The 24,030-nt window shown below is 39.4% G+C and overlaps 2 protein-coding genes across 2 annotated transcripts; both read right to left on the reverse strand.

Moving 5' to 3' along the window:
- Positions 1–1,459: 1,459 nt before the first annotated feature.
- On the reverse strand, positions 1,460–2,988 carry LOC103516913. Its single transcript, XM_008481906.3, has 2 exons — positions 2,983–2,988; positions 1,460–2,179 (listed from the first exon to the last, which is right to left on the reverse strand). The coding sequence occupies exons 1-2, from the start codon at positions 2,986–2,988 to the stop codon at positions 1,922–1,924; spliced, it is 264 nt and encodes an 87-aa protein (XP_008480128.1). The 3' UTR covers positions 1,460–1,921.
- LOC103516924 (probable serine/threonine-protein kinase DDB_G0268876) lies at positions 2,657–22,003 on the reverse strand. The gene is made up of 9 exons (XM_026828831.1): positions 21,986–22,003; positions 21,698–21,877; positions 21,208–21,290; positions 10,602–10,872; positions 7,009–7,132; positions 5,197–6,432; positions 4,316–4,493; positions 3,770–3,869; positions 2,657–3,376 (listed from the first exon to the last, which is right to left on the reverse strand). Exons 1-9 carry the CDS (start codon positions 22,001–22,003, stop codon positions 3,119–3,121), a joined length of 2,448 nt encoding a protein of 815 aa, XP_026684632.1. The 3' UTR covers positions 2,657–3,118.
- Between the last annotated feature and the right edge of the window lie 2,027 nt (positions 22,004–24,030).

Consider the following 24,030-nt stretch of genomic DNA (forward strand, 5'->3'; position numbering starts at 1 on the left):
TTGCCAGCTGAAACACAAAAAGTAAACACAGGTCTCATTGGGCCGGGCCGGCTCATGGTTGATCAAGCTGAGTCCACACTATCGTATCGATCGACTTCGACTGGTGTGTTTTGGACTTTTGTTCCATTTTAACCAAGTACTCGTGCGTATGTATCTTACCTATGTACATTTAACTAAATATTAGCAAAATTTCTTTCGCCGTTTTTCGATCACGGAACTTTTTTTTACCGTCCATCAATAATACCTATTATGTAGGACTTGAAATTATTCTATCATCTGAAAGACCTGTAACTTCAGTTCCTGAAAGCATATTTAGAACTTCTTAAAATCCTACCGTCCCGAAAGCAAAGAGAGAAACAAAACATGATAGAAAGCCAGCCGTTCTGAGAACAAACGCTATCTGCTCAGGCTTTATAGGATAAAATCCGCCCCGAACGGGAATCGAACCCGCGACCTAGCGCTTACAATGCAGACGCGCTATCCTCCAAGCTAACTTAGCTGGCTATATTAAATATGTATATTTTAGAACTCCACATTGCACTCCGCATATGGGAGTTTTTTCACATCACCATATTTATATGCTCCAAATTTTCGGAGTCCGTCCCACAGTAAAGGAGCAAAGATAAGTCCCCTCCATGTACGGCCCTGATATAGGTACACATACGTTCCTATGAAATAAAAGTCAATTTTATGTTATGATAATTAAATCTCCTATATATTTATATAAAATAAATATTTTAAGATAAAGATAATTCTAAATATATAAGAATATTTATTAAACCTTAAATGTCTACGTAATGAGATCTAGAAAGAAAAAAAAAAATGTAAAAAAAGAAGTTAGTTTCGTATTAGTACAAGATTTCTTTTTACCTAACAAGAACAATTTTCAACAATAGGAATCAATTATAAATTAAACATGAAATAAAACTGCCAGTGATGATAGGGCTGTTGTCAGATTAAGCTGTATTTTACTATGTGACCTTTTTTCAATCATCATACGAAATAGCCCAAAGAGAAATTTCGTATGATGACTGAAAAAAAAGTCACATAATAGAATACAGCTTTAGCCAACTTAAGTGTTTGATCCTATAAATAGGAATATAGGGAAGAACATAATAAATATTAGAACTACTTCAAAAAAAGGTAAAGAAAAACGAAATAGGGAGTTGTAAAATAGATTCTAACTAGCAGCCCAACAAGAGGAACTTGTCTGATTCAAGTTATGAGAATTTAAGTGAGTGTGTGAGAGAGAGAGAAGAGGAGGAGAGGGAGGGAGAGAGAGAGAGGGAGGGAGAGAGAGAGAGAGAGGAGGAGGAGAGGGAGAGAGAGGAGGAGGAGAGGGAGAGAGAGCAAAGAGAAGGAGAGAGAGAGAGAGAGAGAGAGAGAGAGAGAAAAGAGGTGAGACCAAAGAGAAGGAGAGCAAATTCAAATGAAAATATTACTAAAATATAAAGTAACATTTTGCAACAAAAAACACAACCCCGATGGTCAACAAGATTTCAATGATGAATAACTCAAAGTAGAAATATGTCAAACAAATTTTCTGACCACTTATAGGGAACTTAGAAACAGGAGACTAAAAATAGATGGTTATACCAATATACCACCATGATGAGGACTTAGCATCTCGGAATATCTTGGGATTGAGTTTAATCCTGGATCGAGGCGGGTATTAGGTACATATAGCTCAATCCTCAATAGATCTCGAGATAAATCGATATGATAAGCTACCTAGAAAGCCTGATTTAAATCTGTCCTCTTTTGCGTTAGATTTTTGTGACTTACATCCATACCTATTTACGAACAAAATTTTTTGATATCAAGTCAGACTGAAGTCAATTCTGACCAAGATGTTTGGAATTGATACTCCAGTGCTTGAAAGTCAGGATTTTGTTCATAAATACGGGTGTTGAATGAGGATTTAATCGGCAGTGGTTTTCTTCTTGTCAAACAAGGGTAGCTTGGACTTCACCGCCCCCTCACACACGGACAGGCGTTTCCCTGAGAATGGTGACGGGCCGGATGTCACTTGGGCCGGAGAAGTTACCGTGGTCCCCGTAGAGGCCCTGGACACCCAACTCCGGCGTATAGAATGCAGACGGTCTGACACACCGTCCTGCAGACGAGAGTTCTGTTTCCGCTCGAAATATTCGACGATCTTGCTGATGTGTTGAGGCCGCTAGAGAGAAACAGAGGGAATGAAAATTGAAATATCAATGGGGGCTGAGGAAATTATACAGCACAAGATGAGTTTCGGATTGGTGTCAGTTCATTTACCATCAGCCAGTCTGAGTGAGACCGGGAAAAGCCAATGATTTCCCAGGTGGTCCCCCATCCGTACACTAATCACGCGCAATGTTGCTTAGCTTCCGTGATCTATCAGGTAAAGAAAAACGAAATAGGGAGTTGTAAAATAGATTCTAACTAGCAGCCCAACAAGAGGAACTTTTCTGATTCAAGTTATGAGAATTTAAGTGAGTGTGTGAGAGAGAGAGAAGAGGAGGAGAGGGAGAGAGAGAGAGAGAGGAGGAGGAGAGGGAGAGAGAGCAAAGAGAAGGAGAGAGAGAGAGAGAGAGAGAGAGAGAGAGAAAAGAGGTGAGACCAAAGAGAAGGAGAGCAAATTCAAATGAAAATATTACTAAAATATAAAGTAACATTTTGCAACAAAAAACACAACCCCGATGGTCAACAAGATTTCAATGATGAATAACTCAAAGTAGAAATATGTCAAACAAATTTTCTGACCACTTATAGGGAACTTAGAAACAGGAGACTAAAAATAGATGGTTATACCAATATACCACCATGATGAGGACTTAGCATCTCGGAATATCTTGGGATTGAGTTTAATCCTGGATCGAGGCGGGTATTAGGTACATATAGCTCAATCCTCAATAGATCTCGAGATAAACCGATATGATAAGCTACCTAGAAAGCCTGATTTAAATCTGTCCTCTTTTGCGTTAGATTTATGTGACTTACATCCATACCTATTTACGAACAAAAATTTTTTCTATCAAGTCAGACTGAAGTCAATTCTGACCAAGATGTTTGGAATTGATACTCCAGTGCTTGAAAGTCAGGATTTTGTTCATAAATACGGGTGTTGAATGAGGATTTAATCGGCAGTGGTTTTCTTCTTGTCAAACAAGGGTAGCTTGGACTTCACCGCCCCCTCACACACGGACAGGCGTTTCCCTGAGAATGGTGACGGGCCGGATGTCACTTGGGCCGGAGAAGTTACCGTGGTCCCCGTAGAGGCCCTGGACACCCAACTCCGGCGTATAGAATGCAGACGGTCTGACACACCGTCCTGCAGACGAGAGTTCTGTTTCCGCTCGAAATATTCGACGATCTTGCTGATGTGTTGAGGCCGCTAGAGAGAAACAGAGGGAATGAAAATTGAAATATCAATGGGGGCTGAGGAAATTATACAGCACAAGATGAGTTTCGGATTGGTGTCAGTTCATTTACCATCAGCCAGTCTGAGTGAGACCGGGAAAAGCCAATGATTTCCCAGGTGGTCCCCCATCCGTACACTAATCACGCGCAATGTTGCTTAGCTTCCGTGATCTATTGGGAACTGGAATATTCAACGTGCTATTGCCGATGGCTAATTTAAACTTTTAGATCAAAACTGTCTTCCTGGCTGTAGTGACAAGACAACTACTAGTTTCACCTGCTAATCCTGCTGCCTCAAGAATCAAAAAATCCCACATTAGGCAGGATTATGTCTATAACGATTGCTTTAGGAAGTAAATAAATTTACCTGGCATACTCGTTCTGTCTCCCAGAAGAGCCGATGATCTCCCACATCACCTCCTAGACTAGAAATATCCTCACTGCTATCTGTGTAGATTGAAGACGACCTGAAAACAATCACACCGATCATAATATCATAAGGGACTGTAAAATACGGTACACTATAATAACTTGGACCCGGGGGGGAGCAGAGAAAAAAAAAAAAAAAAAAAAAAAAAAAAAAAAAAAAACAAACAAACAAACTGTTCCACCCTTAAGGGAAGAATAAAAAGAGACCGCATTGAGCTCATTTGCTGAAGCCGATAGATAGATTGTAAACAAATTCCTATTTGGAGTCGGTGTTGCCACCACTGACTCCACTTTCGAAGGAGTTTTTGTATCTCTGACTCTGACTCCACTTTTATGTTTGTTTTGGCTTCAAAAATTATAATGCGCAGGTGCGGGAATGCTCCATCTAGGAAATACATGATCGAAGCTTTCACTCAGTTAGCCCATAGATCACTTCCATATACGTACATACCTAGCTTTAATGCTTTACCCTTTTGAATCCTACCTGTGATGTCCATGGTGATGATGATGGAACGGATACAAGGTGTGGTAACAATTGTTGAGTGCGAGGGGCGTGGCTACATCATCGCTCACTGAATCCAGGAACAGAGAGGAAGCAGCTGAACTAGACGAGAGAGTTACGGAGGATGCAGTGTGCAGACCGCGCACCACGTCCATACCACCTGGGAAATGAGGAGGTAAACGTGTTAGAAGCACTAGACTTGCACGCAGGAGATCCGGGTTCGATTCCCGGGGGGGCCGAGGTTTTTTCGGTTCTGTGCTTGGAGTTCGGGGTACACTCAGCCTCGTAAGGACAATTGAGTAGCTACTTTAATCGAGAAGCAACCAGTGGCGGAATTACCAGAATAAAAAGAAAAATTATAGATATGTCAGAAATAGAACAGGAGGCTCTTAGTAATGCTGTGATATCCACAAAAATTGTGAAAAAGCTCTCAGCTTCACCACAAATAAATCATGATTTAGATTAAATTAGATGTTAGGAGATTGTGAGATGTTTTTTTTTTCCAAAGAGGTTTGACAGAGGAAATTGTAACTGTTAAGGTCTTATCGTCCCGATATCGAAGAGAGAAGGAGGATAGGATAGAAGAAAGCCAGCCGTTCCGAGAACGAACATTATCCGTTCAGAATAAAATCCGCCCCGGGTGGGAATCGAAACCGCGGCCTAGCGCTTGAAAAGCACACGTGCTACCAACCTCAACCAAGCAAACTAGGCTGGCTAGATTGTGGGAATCTGTGAGATTTGAGTTTTCATTCTTGATCCGATTTACTTAAGCACTGACTATGAGCCAGAAGATTCAAATTTTCCAAGTATTTACTTTCCATTACCTCACAACAGAACTGAAAAAAATACACAGGAATATTTACCTGGACAGAAGTCTTCTCCAACACAACTGAAGAATCCACTCTCACAGGATCCGCGTCTCTTGAGTTCTGGCACCCCCGTACCAGACTCCCCACTCAGTGGTGCATCCTCCAGGTAGCATGGTACGCCTTCGCCCACCCCGCCTACACCACTACTCGTCTCGAATAGCAATGGGTGTGAGAACAGTGCAGGAGCGCCACTCAATGTGTTGGATTTACTCAGACGCGTACATGTCGTGTCTGGAGGGAATGATACACACCCCTCTCCGCCACTGCTTTCATCTGCGTCCGAGGAACTGGTTTTCTTCACTTCGAGTCTCCTACGGGAGAAAGTGGGAGAGGAGGGGAGGGAGCGTGGTCCTGTGTTGCCGACACACGTGTATTTAGGAACTATGGAGTGGTTTGTACAGTAGCCGCTAGGGGGCGTGCTGCTCGTACTGAAGTAGTGCGTGGTCGGACATTTGATACTATTGCAATAGCTAGGGGGTGTTACCTTGGTATAGCTAGGGGGTGGTGTCTTACTACTAGCGAACAGCGCGGAGCCTCTCTGAACGACACGGGATGGTCTGACAACAGGTTCTATAACCACAGAACCTCTGGCTAATGTTTCACTAGACTCTGGAGAACAACACACGGAACTCCCCGTTCGATTCCTGTCCTCGTCATTATTACTTGACTTTTCACTACAGCTAAACTTACTAATGCTAATCTTATCCAAATATTCCACTAGATTCCGGCTATCAACTAGATTTCGACTACAACTACTGACTAAGTGTTCGCCACTTCGGGCCCTACTATGATTATTTACAGTTTGATCTTTGCTTTCAGCGGACAATTTGTTGGCACAACCAGGGGAGGAAGAGAGAGTTGTCGTTATCGTCCCACTACAACTACTGTACAGAGAAGGACTAGATGTTAGCATAGAACTAGAGGATGTGGCGGAAGGGAGGGAGGGGGTCTCAAAGCACGTCGAAAACAATGTATTGCCGTGATCTGAGGTGAGAATCTTCTGAACCCCTTTCAGAGGAATCAACGCAGACAGGGGATCTGTTTGGTTAGGGAAAGGTTTGTAGTGAGGATCTATCTTGCACATGGTCTCGCCCACGTGATGTAGTTGAGAGGGAGCCGTGTTGTCTGTGTGGGAGTGGACGGAGGATGACTTGCACTTGTCTGTAGAGGACGGTGATAGGGAGGACAGATGGATGTTGACGTCTTCAGATAGGGAACGCCGATGACTTACTGTAAGGACAGAGAAGAGAAAAATATATATGAACATGGTTAATAATACATAATAATAAATGACGAAAAAAACTTGAAACTTTGTTTCGTGTTACTATAGGCTGGGCGTCACTTCGAACTCTTGACGTTCGCCCGCCTCCCGGCACTCAAAAATGTAAATATTGAACGTAAGGGCAGAATATTGGTTCTTTTCAAATTTCCCTACGTTTCGGACTCTCAAAAAAATTTCTTCGATCCTTAATTATTATGTTAAGGCCATTTCTTCTTGATCCCTTGTGTGCCGCGTCCATTTTTGTTTAGGACTATTGCACTGAAATTAATTTCTTCGGTCCTTAGGGACTCCGTTCATGTCGAATTCAAGGTGTCTGAAATTACCCACTTCAGGATTACTAAATAGATAGTCTAGAACTCTAGAATATCTAGATATTTGAGATCACTTACGTTTCATATGTCGGGGCACACCGTTCCCTCTCGCTTGCTCATCTCCATTCGATGCTTCCTCTTCTATCATGTCTTCCAGGGTAGTCACGATTTCTTCAAATGAAGGTCGGTTGTTCGGTTCAAACTTTCACTTACGTTTCATATGTCGGGGCACACCGTTCCCTCTCGCTTGGTCATCTCCATTCGATGCTTCCTCTTCTATCATGTCTTCCAGGGTAGTCACGATTTCTTCAAATGAAGGTCGGTTGTTCGGTTCAAACTGAAAAATCAAAAAGACGGCAATTGATAATTTAATTTTCGTCCGAATTTCTCTTTCTTTTGAAGTACAACCGTTCTCAGCAGGGCGGTATTTAGGGGAGGGGGGGGCGTGCCCCACCCTCGAGCTTCATTTTTCTCCTCTACTGTAGGTCAGACTCCGAAAATTTGGAGCACCCCCCCTGTGGTGAAAGGACGGCAGTGGAAGCGATTGTGAGTGTTTAGCGTTTGGGGGATTCACCACACAGTTGGGGGAAGATGTTCTCCTAAAGGGGTTACTTATGAACTTATGCACAGAGAGGAACTTCAGGTTTTAAATAACAAATAGGTAATTTTTATTCACAATAAAGCTTAATGTCACAATGTCTTCTATACTTTTACACAATGTCTCTTGTAGGTAATTCAAAAAGTAGGTATACACTTTTACTATAATTTCTTTTCTAATAACTTCTATTAATTTCTATAAAAAACTTCTATATAACTTTTTACTGAAAAACGTCTTACAAAACTTCTATTAAATTAGGCTTCTCAAAATAGGCTTCCTAAATTTCTTCTACTAAATTTTCTCTAGACACTTCTCTGGACAAATTTTCTGTAAACTGAAAAAATCTCTATCTTGTTTACCTTTCCTAGGCGAGAAAATCGATAACTGCCTAGCAACCAGTGTCGATATTTTTACTCTCCCTAGCAACCATTAAGTTAAATTGAATAATTTTCTAACACTTCCGTGTTTAAATCGCGACTTTCGCGACATTCCCCACCGGAAATGAGCCCTCTAAGGCTTAATACATGAAAAAGTGTAAAAATTTGTACAATAGGAAAAATTGAGTAAGCTTTGTGCAAAATTCCAAAATCAAAGCTTACAACATCAGAAAGTTACTAAGAGTTGAGTGAGCACAGAAGCAAAACTATTTACAATCAATGAAAATTCGAAAGCTGAATATTGGCCACAAGAAAACTCCGAGATAATTATGATCTAAAATTCTAAAGGATGAAGAAGACCAATTTTTTTCACCTCCATGGAATACCATCTGCCTATCTTATCAAGACGCAGAAAGCTGACGTGTTTTTCATGATTGTTAAGGTGTGTCTAAACATAGTCGACAGACCGTCGATCGACGGTCGTTGACTATGTGTGGACACACCTTTACACATGTCATGCAAATAGACTCGTCTGTTAAATTGTACCATGTACACAATAAGAAATAATTGTCCATTGTAAAAGACTGTAGTTGTAGTTATGCTGGAAAAATCTACTAGATTACCTAAATATAGCTATAGATTGGTACAGAGCTGATGATGACGTGAGCTACGAATATTGAATATGAATAATTATGAATATTCTGCCCTAATGAAGACCTTGGTAACAGCACAAGCCGAAATCTCACTCAATACTATAACATCTCATTTGATTCTTACGCAATATAGACGTTTCCACCCATTTCTCACCAATTTCCACTTTTTTAAGATGAATTTCCTTAGGAGACGAGGTTGTTTTTTGGGTCCTTTTGATCACTAGGAAACGAGTTTTTTTTTGTACTTTGGTATCAAGCTATTCGCTACGAAAACCTCATTTGGGGAAAGAGGTACAGAGAGATAAGAGCAATCGCCGATTGAAGTCATCAGAGATTCAGGGTGAACTTTCAATAAATTATCGTTAGTTGCGATAACACAAAGGATAACCCTGTATATAATTTATACTCGATTGTTATGCTGATATGTCAATACATAACACACAGTATATAAGTATATCTCTCATTATTTTGTACTGTACAAAAGTACACGATTGGTTTATCAGAAAGAATGAAGGTACTTAAAATTCAAGGCTTGATATGTCAATACATAACACACGGTATATATAAGTATATCTCTCATTATTTTGTACTGTACAAAAGTACACGATTGGTTTATCAGAAAGAATGAAGGTACTTAAAATTCAAGGCGTGACGTTATCCATCATTAAAAACCAGCAATTTTTTCCCCTTGTGATATTCATATTGTGTTCATTAACAATTTGCCATATTCCATGTATTTAACCATATTGGATACTTCATTTGTTGCAAAAATCGTGCGCTTACTACAGGCCGGTAGATATGTAATGATATCCCCACTTGTATAAACCAAGATAAGAAGACAATTACTCAAAACAAGAAAAAGAAAAATAGGTACCTCTGTCGTAAGGCAAACATCATTGAGATATCAGCTGTAGAGAATTTTAATAAATAGTTTACGGTATTATTGAATTATATCTAACTATAAATATCATAATCTGTAGAATTGTAGATCCAGGTGTTTAAACACCTGCCTTGGTAAGCGTGGCGGTCAAGCGCGGTCTGCTGCCAGGCGAGATATTCAGGAGGGTGCAGAATCTCTGTTGTATCGCTCACACAACTCGAAAATCCCCGAAGAAAGGACAAAATCCCGAAAGTAGAAACAGTAAGTAAGCGCTCGAGCTTCATTTTTCTCCTGTACTGTAGGCAGGACTCCGAAAGTTTGGAGCGCAATGGTAAGCTCCAAACACCCCTCTCCTTTGCTACTGGTTCGTTGTTGCGAAAAATGTAATCTGTCGCCTAATGTCCAGCCAAATATTAATATGTTATAACTTCATACAGGGCATGATAAAGGGGAATTTCTCCTACTAGAATATAAGGAGGGGAGGGGGGGGAGGGTAAGTCACGTGCTTGCACTATTTTGTATTGGGCAAGAAGCCATCTGCTTGTCATGCTTCTGACCGGAGATATTGCATACATAAGAAGACGGAGATTAACATATGAAGATATTTCGATATTATACATGGAAAATGGATACTAAACTACATACATAGAAGAAATAGGGAACATACCGGAGATTAACATATGAAGATATTTCGATATTATACATGGAAAATGGATACTAAACTACATACATAGAAGAAATAGGGAACATACATAAGAAGATATTTTGATATTATACATGGAAAATGGATAATAAACTACATACAAATAGGGAACATATAAGATACATATTCACTTGATGTCTCATGCGATTCTTGTCTTGGGTGTTACGCTGCTGCTGGCGGACATTTTGAAATGGAAATAAAAATAACCACTTTATTTATTGCTATTATTTACAGTGTCCCGTGTCTTCTTGAAGAAGAAAAGCGTTTTCTACTTAGACAGGAGTTGTATTCGAGTATGTAAAATAAAAGTCAGTCATGAGACGAATTCTCTGTGGAATTTTAGTTTGGACGTAAGGCGCCATCACACTTGTTGCCACGAGCGCTTACGTACTGTTTCCACTTTCGGGGATTTTGTCCTTTCTCCGGGGATTTTCGAGTTGTGTTAGGGATACAACAGAGATTCTGCACCCTCCTGAATATCTCGCCTCATAGATAAAGGGGTCTTATCGTCCTGAAATTGAAAAGAGAAGGAAGACGGTTGTGGTTCTGGCCATCAATTTTCCTGTGAACAGGTAGAGTGCCGTTAAAAACTTACATTGCAACAGGAGAAAGCCAGTTTGAGGAAGGGAGCGGGCGGAGCGATGGGTTGTTTGGACACTAGCTGTACCACGGCCATGTAGTCCAGACCAAAGTTCTGGGTTCGACACGCCAACAGATCGGGATCAGCATTGCAACGCCCGGCTAGTTCACACAGGATAACGCCATAGCTGAATACGTCAGAGTGCTGGTCGTACCATTCTCCCTTGAGACATTCTGGAGACATCCACCACGGCGTTCCCGCTGTGTCCAGTCGAAATGCACCTAACCTGAAATACGAGAAGAAGATCCATCTTTCAAACTGTATACACACATAGTCGGATTAGTCGATCGACGTCGACTAAAAACCGTATATTAACTACCTCGACAACATATATTCACCTTTTCACCTCGTCGATCGAAAAGGTGTTGCTTCCGATACCACTCAGGGTATTATCTGATATAATAGCGGATTTTTGCAAATAAAATTAGCTCATTGAGAAAAAAACTCACTTAAAAGGCCAGCCACTCCCTATTAGGTAGACCTGGCAGGCACACCTGATCAGATATACCTGACACCTCATGAGCACACACACTATCAGGTACGGCTGAAAAGGTCCGTCTGTCAGGCCTACCTGATAAGCACACTATCAGGTAGACCTGATCAGGTGTACCTGTCGTCAGGTCTACCTGTACGGTCCAATTTAACAACTTCTTAGCTATTAACTATGGGAAATTATACCAATTATTCAACAGAAAGGTCAATGTATTACCCTCCCATGAGTCCCACGTGACAAGTGAGAATTAAATAGTTCTCATCACGTGGCTCCTTGACCCGAATATCAAATATTTTCATTTTATTTATAATTTTATATTATTTTTATTTTATTTATTATTATTATCTTTTTTTTTTCACATTTTTAACGAGTAGGGATTTGTGTTAAAAGATAAAATGAGTTTATTACCACGAGAGAAGAATTGGATCGGGGTATTCGACTTGGTGCAAATTCAGTGCCACTGAAAAGCTAGCAGTTTGCTACGGGCCAACTTTCACCCCATGTTGATGATCTTCTATTTCAGTGAGAAATGGACTTTGGACAAAACTTTGTCGAGTTTAGATTTGGAAATAGAAAGTAAAAAAAAAAAAAAAAAAAAAAAAATTTTTATTCTCCCTTGAGACATTCTGGAGACATCCACCACGGCGTTCCCGCTGTGTCCAGTCGAAATGCACCTAACCTGAAATACGAGAAGAAGATCCATCTTTCAAACTGTATACACACATAGTCGGATTAGTCGATCGACGTCGACTAAAAACCGTATATTAACTACCTCGACAACATATATTCACCTTTTCACCTCGTCGATCGAAAAGGTGTTGCTTCCGATACCACTCAGGGTATTATCTGATATAATAGCGGATTTTTGCAAATAAAATTAGCTCATTGAGACAAAAACTCACTTAAAAGGCCAGCCACTCACTATTAGGTAGACCTGGCAGGCACACCTGATCAGATATACCTGACACCTCATGAGCACACACACTATCAGGTACGGCTGAAAAGGTCCGTCTGTCAGGCCTACCTGATAAGCACACTATCAGGTAGACCTGATCAGGTGTACCTGTCGTCAGGTCTACCTGTACGGTCCAATTTAACAACTTCTTAGCTATTAACTATGGGAAATTATACCAATTATTCAACAGAAAGGTCAATGTATTACCCTCCCATGAGTCCCACGTGACAAGTGAGAATTAAATAGTTCTCATCACGTGGCTCCTTGACCCGAATATCAAATATTTTCATTTTATTTATAATTTTATATTATTTTTATTTTATTTAATGTCACAGTTTTCATCTGTGAGCTCATCACAATCAAATATTTCATCTGGAAATGGGTCATCCAAAGGGCTAATATACTCATCAGCAACATCATCGAGCAGCAACAGCAGCTCCTCAAAATCTTCTTCCTCTCTTCCTTTCAAAATCTGATACTTTAGCAATGAATCTTCAATATGTGTTAACCACAAAGTAAGCTTCTCATGCAAATCTTCTACCTCCTTTGGGATCAGGAGATCGAGCTCATCTTCTTGGACAGCCGTCTTCAGCTCATCCCTTCTTGTCTCATATAGCTTTAGTCTATCTACAAAATATCTGACTTTATATCTTACGGCTTCATAGTTATTGTCTCCAAGAGGGTCATTCTTGACGGCCTCTATCACCTCCTCCAACTTCAACAGCTCGTTCTTGCTTAAAGAAGTACAATTTGTTTGAACTACAAACGGCCTTCCTCTGTAATTAAAGCTACGCACTTGGTACATGTAGGATAGGAACTGAAAAACATCCGGTCTCACAGTCTAGTGACCGGTAAGCCGAGTGACATAATAGAAAGCGAACCATATTCAGGTGCCTCTACACTGTCGACCGAAGACGATGGATGCGTCTACGCCGCAGAACTACCTGGTGTCCATGACAACAACAATAACAACGTCACCAGCCAAAGACCATCAACCCCCCTCAGCAACAACGACTTTTTGCTGCTACAACAATAACAACCGAAGTCGATCCATGTAAATCGACATCGGCTAAAACCCATATAAAGTATTAAACTCGAACGTCATTCTCAATCTCAAGTCTCCCTGGGAGTAGATTCCTGGAAACACATTTCACTCTGAATGTCTGACCTTCACAGGTCTCCTTGTGCAGCAGCAATTTTACATGAGTAGTGGAAAGCCCTTTCAGGAATGGATCCCTGGTCGTTATTGATTAAAAACTGAAAGTTTTCCTCAATGTCCGCCCCTGACTGTCATCTGGAATTCCATTTATCTAAGATCTAGATCTGATTCGCGGCATACCAGTTTAAAAATTCCCAACTCGATATTTGCCGGCTATATGGACAGACGAGTTTTGTATACCCAAGGTTAGGCAGTACTTGGCTTTGTTTTAATTACGACAATGGGATTTGTAATTATCTGCCCAGCAGGTGGATATCAGGTATTGTGTGTTTTTGTGAACGTGAGCGTGAGTAAAATCTGATGTCCTATGTGTCTATTGTGTTATGCTATGAGCATACCTCCTCCAGTCCTCCCATTCATATTGAAAGACTTTTTAAATTTACATTCCTTACCTGGGGCTCTGTAAAGATACAAACGAAGCATATTTTCATGAAGCGCGGAGCGGTATCGCATTTTGTTCCTTGATAAAATTCAGTATTGGTTCGGATTCGAACTCGCGCGCTCCTGATTACCAGGCGAAAGCTTCAAGCTACACTTATTAGGACAGGTGTAGCTATGGGGTATGGGTTTGTCCATACATAGTAGACCGGCCATCGATCGATGTCGGCCACACTGCCTCGATAACATAGATTCACGTTTGGACACACCTTTAGAAAACCCAGATGGGCATTATTCTCTGTAGACGCTCTGAAGATGAGCCTGTTTACCACAAGTACACCTCGTGAAATATTTCATTATTGTCGTTTAATCACACATACTCATAATAATATATGTTATGTGTAATCATGTGCAAGTAGAGCACACAGTTATCTTCTTAAGATAAGATCACTTTGTAAACAGGTGACTTCGAAAAGTGTATAAACAGAGAACCAATCAATATTTATTTTATTGACTAACTGCTAACTGCTCATCATACAGAATAATACAGTCGAACCTGTCCAACTGGGACCCGTCTAAATCGGAAACCTGGATAAATGGAGGAAAAATCAAAACCCCTTCATTCATCACACAGAATAATACAGTCGAACCTGTCCAACTGGGACCCGTCTAAATCGGAAACCTGGATAAATGGAGGAAAAATCAAAACCCCTTCATTTGTAATTAATAATAAATTGGGAAACACTTTTGTAATTGGGAAACCTGGATAAGTGGGAAAAAATTGCTGGGTCCTTGGATTCCCAATTAAGGTGTGTCCACATGGTTGACCGGCCGTCGATCGATGTCGACTGAACCGTCCACACTGCCTCGACAACTTAGTTCCACCTCGTCGATCGACGGCCGGTCGACTTTGTTTGGACACACCTTTATACAACTTCGACTGTACATTCTCATCAAGGCTGGTGAATACTTTTTTTTTTAGAGGTTTGACAGAGGGAATTGTAAGTGCTAAGGTCTTATGGTCCCGAAATCAAAGAGAGAAGGAAGACAGGATAGGAGAAAGCCAGCCGTTCCGAGAACGAACATTATCGAAGCAGGATAAAATCCGCCCCGGGCGGGAATCGAACCCGCGGCCTAGCGCTTGCAAGGTAGACGCGCTACCAACTAAGCTAACTAGGCTGGCTTGGTGAATACTGGATTTACTCACCCCAGAATGTTTGGATGAGAGAGGCGGTTCATGAGTTGAACTTCTTTGAGCATATTGGGACGGTTGATTTTCTTCTGATTCATTTTGAGCACCATGACTTGATTTGTGACCTTGTGGGTCACCTGAAACAGAAGATATAAACAAAGTTTAACTATCAGATTGATATTTTAACTATGATTGAATGTTTAACTATCAGATTGATACTTTAACTATGATTTTACAGTCCAGAGAAAGTGGTTTAGTGGATAAAAACTTCAAAGGTTCTCTAGTTATCCATATCCACCTCTATTATATGAAAATAATTGCACTATGTACCGATCACCTAGTTTTGAGAGAAATATCTCCTAATTCCTCCTTTTAAGTCGAATTATAGTTCGGGGGGGGGACTAATGAAAAATTCTTGTGAACTTAATCATCAGTGTACATTCTGCACAAACTGCTGAGCTAAAGGTCCTCCTTCAACGCGACGTCTAAATAAAGTTCTAAACTCCCTGCAATTGCCAGCCTACTTAGCTTAGTTGGTAGTGCGTCCGCCTTGTAAGCGGTAGGCCGCGGGTTCGATTCCCGCCCGGGGCGGATTTTATCCTAATGGGATAATGTTCGTTCTCGGAACGGCTGGCTTTCTCCTATCCTGTCTTCCTTCTCTCTTCGATTTCGGGACGATAAGACCATAGCAGTTACAGTTCCCTCTGTCAAACCTCTTAAAAAAAAAAAAACCTACGTCAATAGTTTGAAGAGACGCCCGGCATAAATCAACACGGAACAGAGTAGTTTCCATTTGGGCAAAAGGTTCAGACTGTTACATTTCTTTTGGGGGAATGTGTGTGAAATGTCGTGAACTTACCTCGGTGAAGTGTTTCATTTTGACACGCTTCTCTGGTAGGTGTTCTAGAGAGATGTTTGAATATAAGCTTAAACCATCCCTTAGGGTAATCGCCCCAGCACCTAACCCTCAGAGTGGGCATTTTGTGTATGTGTTTGAATATAAATATGAACCTACATTCAAAGTGACTGGATGACCGGACAATCTTTTAATCAAATCCAGAGATTGCACAGTGCTATCAAGTCATACGCTGTTATCAACTGTTTGATTTGCGACCGATTGATCTTTATTATTTCTATCTCTTTCCCTTTGTTAAGCTTACTCCTGTAACTTACTAATAGTGCTATTGATAAGAGAATGATTGATCTCTTTCTCGTTAATTTACTATATCTAAACTCTTGTCTCTCCTTGCACTTTTCTCTCCATTTTCTAGCTCAAGTTTGAAAAGATATGATTTCTTAAAGGAAAACAAACCGAGCCTATACTGGCTTACAAGCTACAGGTCATCCAAAGTGTTCTACTCATCTCTAAAAACACATGTATATACGAAATAAATCCCACGAATATCACACCTCTCGAAAAACAATATGGGCAGATTTCATGATGCGTGTTAACACGGCGGGTTAACAAATAATTTTCGGTCACTTCCTGCTAATCCTATCGATGTGTGGCCAGAATAATGCGTGTGCTGTTGACAAAATAATAAACGTGACATTGTAAAAACACAGGCGTGCCTAAACTTGTGCCCAATGTTCTTTTTTTCATGTACGGTAGGTTCCTCATCTGAGAATTTGAGATCACCATACTCTGTAGGTGGTACTAAGGTTCAAGTTGACTTGAAAAAGTTCATAGCTCCATTTTGATTAGCTTGTTGAAGAGATATTAACGTTCCTACATATTAAACGGACAAGGAACAAGGCCTAGATAGTTTTCGTCTATTTTGGTCTAAATTACAGAGGGATAATTTGCTAGACGTGTAACAGGGTTTGTTCTATTTTGGAAATGATACAAAGAATGGTTTGCCCGATTTCTTTGTCATATATTCTACAGGAAGGAAAGTAATGAAACACAAACTGATCTTTTTCTAAGTGTCAATTATGATTTAATTATTCTGAGAGCCATTTCAAGAAACAACTTTTATCTTACCGTCTTTGCACATAAGGAAAGTTTACTTTTGCTAAAACGGACAAGGAACAAGGCCTGGATAGTTTTCGTCTATTTTGGTCTAAATTACAGAGGGATAATTTGCTAGACGTGTAACAGGGTTTGTTCTATTTTGGAAATGATACAAGACCGATTGATCTCGTTCAAATGGAACTTCCCCAACTCTTTGTGTCATTGCGTAACTCCCTGATGATTTTGTTATCACTACACCTGTTGCGTATATCAAGACGCAATGTCTGGATAAAATCGTAGACAACACAAGATATAAGATAATTCTGCTTCATATCAACAAGGAAGTTACCCATGGATGTGTGTAATAGTATAGAGAGCACACAACACACATTTGTGGGAAAGGATGTGAACATAAAGCACGGAGCGTGGTAGCGCTGTGGTATTTAATTATAATTCGTTATCTCGCATGCTTGATGAGTCAAGTGAAATAAGAATCCCAGCGGCTTGCCTGTGGAAAGTTGAGTCTGGTTTAAAGAAGTTGATTTCTTTGTCATATATTCTTCTATTCTACAGGAAGGAAAGTAATGAAATCTTTTCAGAACGTGAAAAAGTTTTTCAGAAAGTACCCAAGTTTTCCAAAATCTGAGAACCCGATTTCTTTGTCATATATTCTACAGGAAGGAAAGTAATGAAATCTTTTCAGAACGTGAAAAAGTTTTTCAGAAAGTACCCAAGTTTTCCAAAATCTGAGAACCACTGTCACCACATGAACATGGCTATTAATATGGTGATATGTTTTTGCTGATGGCACTTCCGTTTTCTATTGGGTCCTTATTGTTGCTGTTTGTGTATTAGTCATTGTTAAATTGATTACAGTATGCTTCGTAAGAATCATAGGTCACCCTATAGACAGGAGGAAACTGGGTCAGATGACTTTGAAAACACTGTGCTAGGTATTTTCCTAGAGGAATCTTCAGGTAGTTATATTTAAGCATGATTTTATCCCTTTTGGACAAAATGAAGTGAATAGAGCTCTCTTCACATGGAGAGCCTAAGGCCAGCTACTTACTAGACCTGACAGGTACACCGGATCAGGTCCGCCTGTCAGGTCTACCTGATACCTGATAGGCACACACACCATCAGGTGTACCTGTCAGGTCTACCTGATAGTGAGTGGCTGGCCTGAGAATTATGAGATAATCACTGTAGGAAGAACATAAAAAGATAGAGGGAATATGGCCTCTCAAATTGGAACTTTAAAGATCGACCGAAAAATTACCACAAAGAGGGATGAGGTTGATTGGACGTATTTCTAAATTTTACTGCAAAGTTCACAGTGAGAGGTCCTTGATGCAATAGTTCTCTGAAAGAGTCTCTGTACTCTCTGTTCATGGCAGACAAATCAGGCAGCTATATTATTCTGGCAAATGTAGTAGATTTCTCAGACAGTCTGTAGTTTCTTACAAGAAGTTTAGTATACAGCAGAATGCAGTCAAGACGTAGCTCATAAGTAGGTACCTGTGAGTAATGTCAACAGAGGAACAAATCATAAATGTCACGCTGTCACGGCCTTCACTGATCAGCACAAACATCCATAATAAATGTATGAACATACTATGTAGGAGACCTTATGTACCTACATGAATCATGATAATTTTTGTGTAGGTTAATTCAATCAAACTCAAGAGGAAAAAATCAGGTTATTTGGAAGACAGCAGCACAAATTTCGCGGCTTCAAAATAGGTACAACAAGGAGGAAAATATAATTACCTAAATAATAATAAAAATAATAATAATAATAATAATAATAATAATAATAATAATAATAATAATAAACAACAACCCAATCTGAGGCTTAGGATGATTCGTAGATTTGTAGAAGCTCAACCCGTCCTTTGGAGCTGGCCAGCCCCTACACCTAAGCCTCAATTTGGGCTTTTTGTGTGTGGGGTTAAGCTCTAAAGGATGGGTTAAGCTTCTAAGAATCTACATACCTAGGTACCTACATCAACTTTTATAATATGTAGGTATTCAAATTCACTACTATGGTAAAAATAATCATAATAAACGTGTATGCCTATCTCCTCTTTCCAAATTTGTTAATAGAGTTCACCTACTTTTTCTTTCTTTCCTAAAAAATAAATAAACACCATACCATACGAAATTACGAATAAGTTCCAGGGAGTGGTAATTTGTTAGTCAACAAAATCCCTTTCAATATGGATCTTATTGATGGCTTCCTTATTTCACCATTCGAAATTCATGTTTAACCCTCTCTGTTCATCTCCTCGGATACGAGGATGGAGTATCCTGGTGGGGTTGATGAGTGGTCCCCGTTCGATCAAAGAAGAGAAGAGGCTTTCGTTTGTTCGACTGAATTTTTAATAAATCTTGATTACTCCACCCTCTCTGAAATGTACACAATTAGATAAGTATGCAAATGTATGACTATGTATAATCCTCTGGAAGGATGGAATTCATATGGAATAAGATTCTGCTCAGGGTTAATCAGAACAAACACGTTAAGTTCTGACTATATTAACACAGAAGGAAGTCAGAGGTTAGAAGTGTTGACTTAAGGCGACGCATTGTATCGATCTACCCGATGCGACAATGGTAAACATTACAGATTAGTAGCGCAGTGTTTCATGAATTCAGCTTCAATTCATAAATCTCAACAGTTATCCATCTAGTCATGAAACATTATCCTGCTTCCTGTCTGGAGGATTGTCATCATACTCAAGTATTCTGTACATTTTACCTCGGCGGGCGGAGCGATGGGTTGTTTGGACACCAGCTGTACCACGGCCATGTAGTCCAGACCAAAGTTCTGGGTTCGACACGCCAACAGATCGGGATCAGCATTGCAACGCCCGGCTAGTTCACACAGGATAACGCCATAGCTGAATACGTCAGAGTGCTGGTCGTACCATTCTCCCTTAAGACATTCTGGAGACATCCACCACGGCGTTCCCGCTGTGTCCAGACGAAATGCACCTAACCTGAAATACGAGAAGAAGATCCATCTTTCAAACTATGTACACACATAGTCGGATTAGTCGATCGACGTCGACTAAAAACCGTATATTAACCACCTCGACAACATATATTCACCTTTTCACCTCGTCGATCGAAAAGGTGTTGCTTCCGATACCACTCAGGGTATTATCTGATATAATAGGAAGAAACATATTGTCATCTAACAAAACCCTTAACATCATAACATCTAATGGCGAGAATCATAATAATCCGATTTTAAATATGGTATAAGTTTTAAGTTGAACTCAAAAGCAATCTGATTAGTTGATTTCAAACTTTTTTTTAGCCTTTCGAACCAAGAGTCAAACCCTGATTAAGATCCTGGCCATACGTAACAAGAATATCTTCTGTCTTCGTGCTTTATATTAAGTCGCTGCTGAGATTTGAACCTCTGTTCCCCACAATTCGAATTAAATGTACGAGTAATACACTAAACTTTTTTTTAAGGGTGCATCAAAAACCAATATTTCTACGGCAAAGTAATAAAACTTGAAATTGTCCATGTCATTTGAATCCTAATGGATTCTTACCTCAGTTAGAGCATGTAATTGACCTTCATGGACACAAACACCCTGGAATCTGAAAGCAAAACCAAACCATTAATATCAAAAAGGAGATAAGTGTGTGTGTGTGGGGGGGGGGTCTCTTTCTCATGAAAAGAGGCATTTCTAAGTAAAATGGTGCCCTGGAGAGTACGGTTTCTGTGAGTACTCAACTTGGCTAAAACGTAAAATCTAATAAACATGTAGGTAGAATGGTAGAAAGTTTATGCATACAAACAAGCTAGGACTTCACTTTGAAACTTTAGTTATGTAGGTCATAGTCATAGGAAACCTTTTATAATTAAATTATTTTGCTGACTAAATTAAATTCTTTTTTCTACAAAGATATCCTGATTTTTTTTTTCCACCAAACACATCATGGATGGATAAACCTTAATTCTCTTTAAAGCACGTGCCCTTCCAATTATAATGAGATGTTAAAAGCACACCCGTCTGAAACCTGCCACGGGGAAAAGTTGAGCTTCTGTGTGAGAGAAAAATTAAATAAAAAAAAAAAAAAAAAAAAAAAAAAAAAAAGGGAAAATTGGGTAATATTTTTAAAAAACTTTCACAATCCTCAGGAAATTCCAAAATTTTCGTTACCTATACACACAATAATCAACACAAGTCTTACAAGTTTAGTGTTCCCGGAATGTTGGTCTTAAATTCTTAAAAAGACAACTTAAAAAACGGTAGGTATATCCTTAAAAAGACAACGGTATTAGTAGATATTGGACGTCCCAGTGGTAAATATGGGTTAGAAATAGGGGTAGGAAACTAGGAACTTACTTTGGTATTTTGGCAGCCAAACCGAAATCTCCTACAACGGCAGTCATTTCGTGAGTCACGTCATTACATTTGATCAGCACATTCTGGAATAGAAATCAAAAGAGTGCCATTAGCATCTATGGTATTCAACTTTTTTTCTGTCGTTCTTTCTTTAATGATAAGTGAAGTACAGAGATTTTCTACCACCTAACTTGATCTAAACCGAGAACTTTTCTCACAGTTTTCGAAAAATCTCAGTAATCTTCTTAAAATAATAATAATAATAATAATAATAATAATAATAATAATAATAATAATAATAATAATAAAATAATAATAAAAAAAATAAGGATGTATTTCCCAGAGACGAAAAGATAACCAGCTTGTAGTGATATAGGGCGTTTATTACAGCTGATGGCCCTACTTATATTAATTTCCCCGAGACCCTTTTTACTTCCACGATTTTTGCGGGAACGGGCCTTTAGATGTCGTACTCAGGAGTTTTCTTTACCTTGGACGTGAGGTCGCGATGAAACACGCCTTTGGAATGTAGATACATCATCCCTCGGGCAATGTCCAGGGCTAACTTCATGCGACGGATGTGAGGAAGATCTATGCTTGTGTTCTGAATGAGTTGCTCCAGACTGCCTCCGTTGATGTACTGGAATTTAGACCGAAAAAATTTGAAAGTCTGGAGTCACCGGACAACCGGAAAAAAGGTGAGTGTGAACCTGAACGGGCTTAACAGAAGATCTCCCCTCCTAACCCTTCTTAAACTATCTTTGCATCAAGAGTTCACCCTGTAGTCAATATTCATGCTAAGTAGATCCAAGCTATGTGGCCATGCTAAGTATATCTAAAGCGCTAGTGGGGAGAGTCCATAGTCCAATAAGTCAGACCTTAGGAAGGTGAGGGTGTCATTCAATCTAACCAGTCCTGTTTAGGGCATCGAGCTTCTAAAAATAAATTCCCTGCCAGATGATAAATGAATCGGGTGAACTATCAATAACTAATTGTATCTCCAGTTTCAATTCTCTACCGAGTCAACTTTTCCAGGTGGGCAAAATAATGAGATAGGTAATAGGTATGTACAAAGATTAAGTAATATACTTACTATCTATTTAGATAATAATCATCAAGGCTCTATTGTGAAGTCTAATGGGAAGGGAAGTATTTTAGGTTTAGGTACTTGTGTGCATCCCTTTTACTTTCCTTATCCTATAGGAAGGAAAGTAGTAATCGGGTCAAATTTTCGATGGTCAGTTTTTAGTGCTAAAACACGTTTTGAGGTCCCTAGAGCCTAAATCCAAAGTTTCACTCGATCACTAAAGGGCGTATGATACCATTTGCCATAAAAAAATGATTGACATACTAAATATAGTAGGATTAGAAGATGCCACCAAAAAATTATTTGAAGATTTCTTTCATGAAAGAAAACAACTAGTGAAGGTCGGAACAAATTATAGTAATCAAATTGATATAAATTGTGGACTGATACAAGGAGCTGTAATATCCCCGATTCTATTCAATCTATATGTTAATGACATCCATGATATTGGTTTAAAAACGAACATCTTACAATATGCAGATGATACTTTGTTATATTATATTAATGAAGATATTAATATAGCAAAGAATAATATTCAAGAAGATCTAAATAGAATAATAATATGGTTGAATCAAAAAGATATATTTATAAATAAAGAAAAAACAATCTCCATTGTATTTGAAAATCCCATGATGACAAGATTTAGACCAATATTTGACGATAAAATAAAAATACATGAAAATAAATGCATAGATGATAAAATGAACAATACGGCATGTAACTGTTTAATTGTAAAAAAAGATTTCGATGGTCAGTTTTTAGTGCCAAAACACGTTTTGAGGTCCCTAGAGCCTAAATCCAAAGTTTCAGCCATTTTCAGCCATTGGTCCGTGTGTGTCTGTGTGTATGTCTGTCTGTAAACAAAATATCTCGAGAAGGGTATATAAGAGCTAGAGCTAGACTTGAAATTTGGTATGTAGTTGTGAAATGTGACAAGGATGCGATACGAAACTTTTGGTTAAGGCCGGTGCAACGCTTGGCGGCATTTTACCGCTTTTTGCTGTAATTTAACAATATCTCGGGAACGGGATGCGACATGAAACTTGGTTGAGATCTAATAGGTGCTGCGGTTGGCGGTATTTTGACCGCTTTTTGGCGGTTTTCAGCTATATCGACTAAACGGTTAGAGGTATTGTAAAAGTTAGGGTAAAAGAACACTCAAATAAGCATCATTCAATAGAATAAGGAAAGTCGTGTGATGTTCACACCAGATTTTTTACATCATAGTACCTACCTAAGTAGTAGTAAATACTAGTAGGTACATAGGTAATACTTAGATACCTATCTATCTTTTTCCTCGTAAAAAACGTACCAATCGTCCTCTCTAGCTTCTAACTCGCCTTGAATAAGGGCTTATAAAACGCTTCTCAACTCAAAGGTTGGTTTCAAATTTCTAGTCCAGTCAGTAGGATATGAAGCGTGACTGCATGACCACACGTGATGTATTACTCACAAGGTAACCAGAATCCAGATAGGTAAGTATCTACTGGTTTGTGTTATTAAGACATAATGTAGCAAAGAACAAGGTGATCTGGAAGATTAGTGAATCGTTTCATTTAGAACCTAGAGCTAGACAATGCAACTTGGAACAATGCAAGCTGAAGTGTGTAATCCATACTCTCTATTCTCAGACCTGAGACAACTGACGACCTGGGGATTATCTTTGTCCATCTAAGTGCTTACTTATGTGGGATGGGAAATCAATTTCCATGACATTTCTGTGAATCACATTGACC

The sequence above is a fragment of the Diaphorina citri genome, unplaced genomic scaffold (assembly GCF_000475195.1).
Source record: "Diaphorina citri unplaced genomic scaffold, Diaci psyllid genome assembly version 1.1 scaffold53, whole genome shotgun sequence".
NCBI lineage: Eukaryota > Metazoa > Arthropoda > Insecta > Hemiptera > Psyllidae > Diaphorina > Diaphorina citri.

Coding starts and splice junctions, on each gene's coding strand:
- LOC103516924 (XM_026828831.1), bottom strand. Junction 10,873..21,207: donor TTGGCTGCCAAAATACCAAA/GTAAGTTCCTAG, acceptor CTCGTATTTCAG/GTTAGGTGCATTTCGACTGG. Junction 6,433..7,008: donor TGTGCCCCGACATATGAAAC/GTAAGTGAAAGT, acceptor CTGTCCTTACAG/TAAGTCATCGGCGTTCCCTA.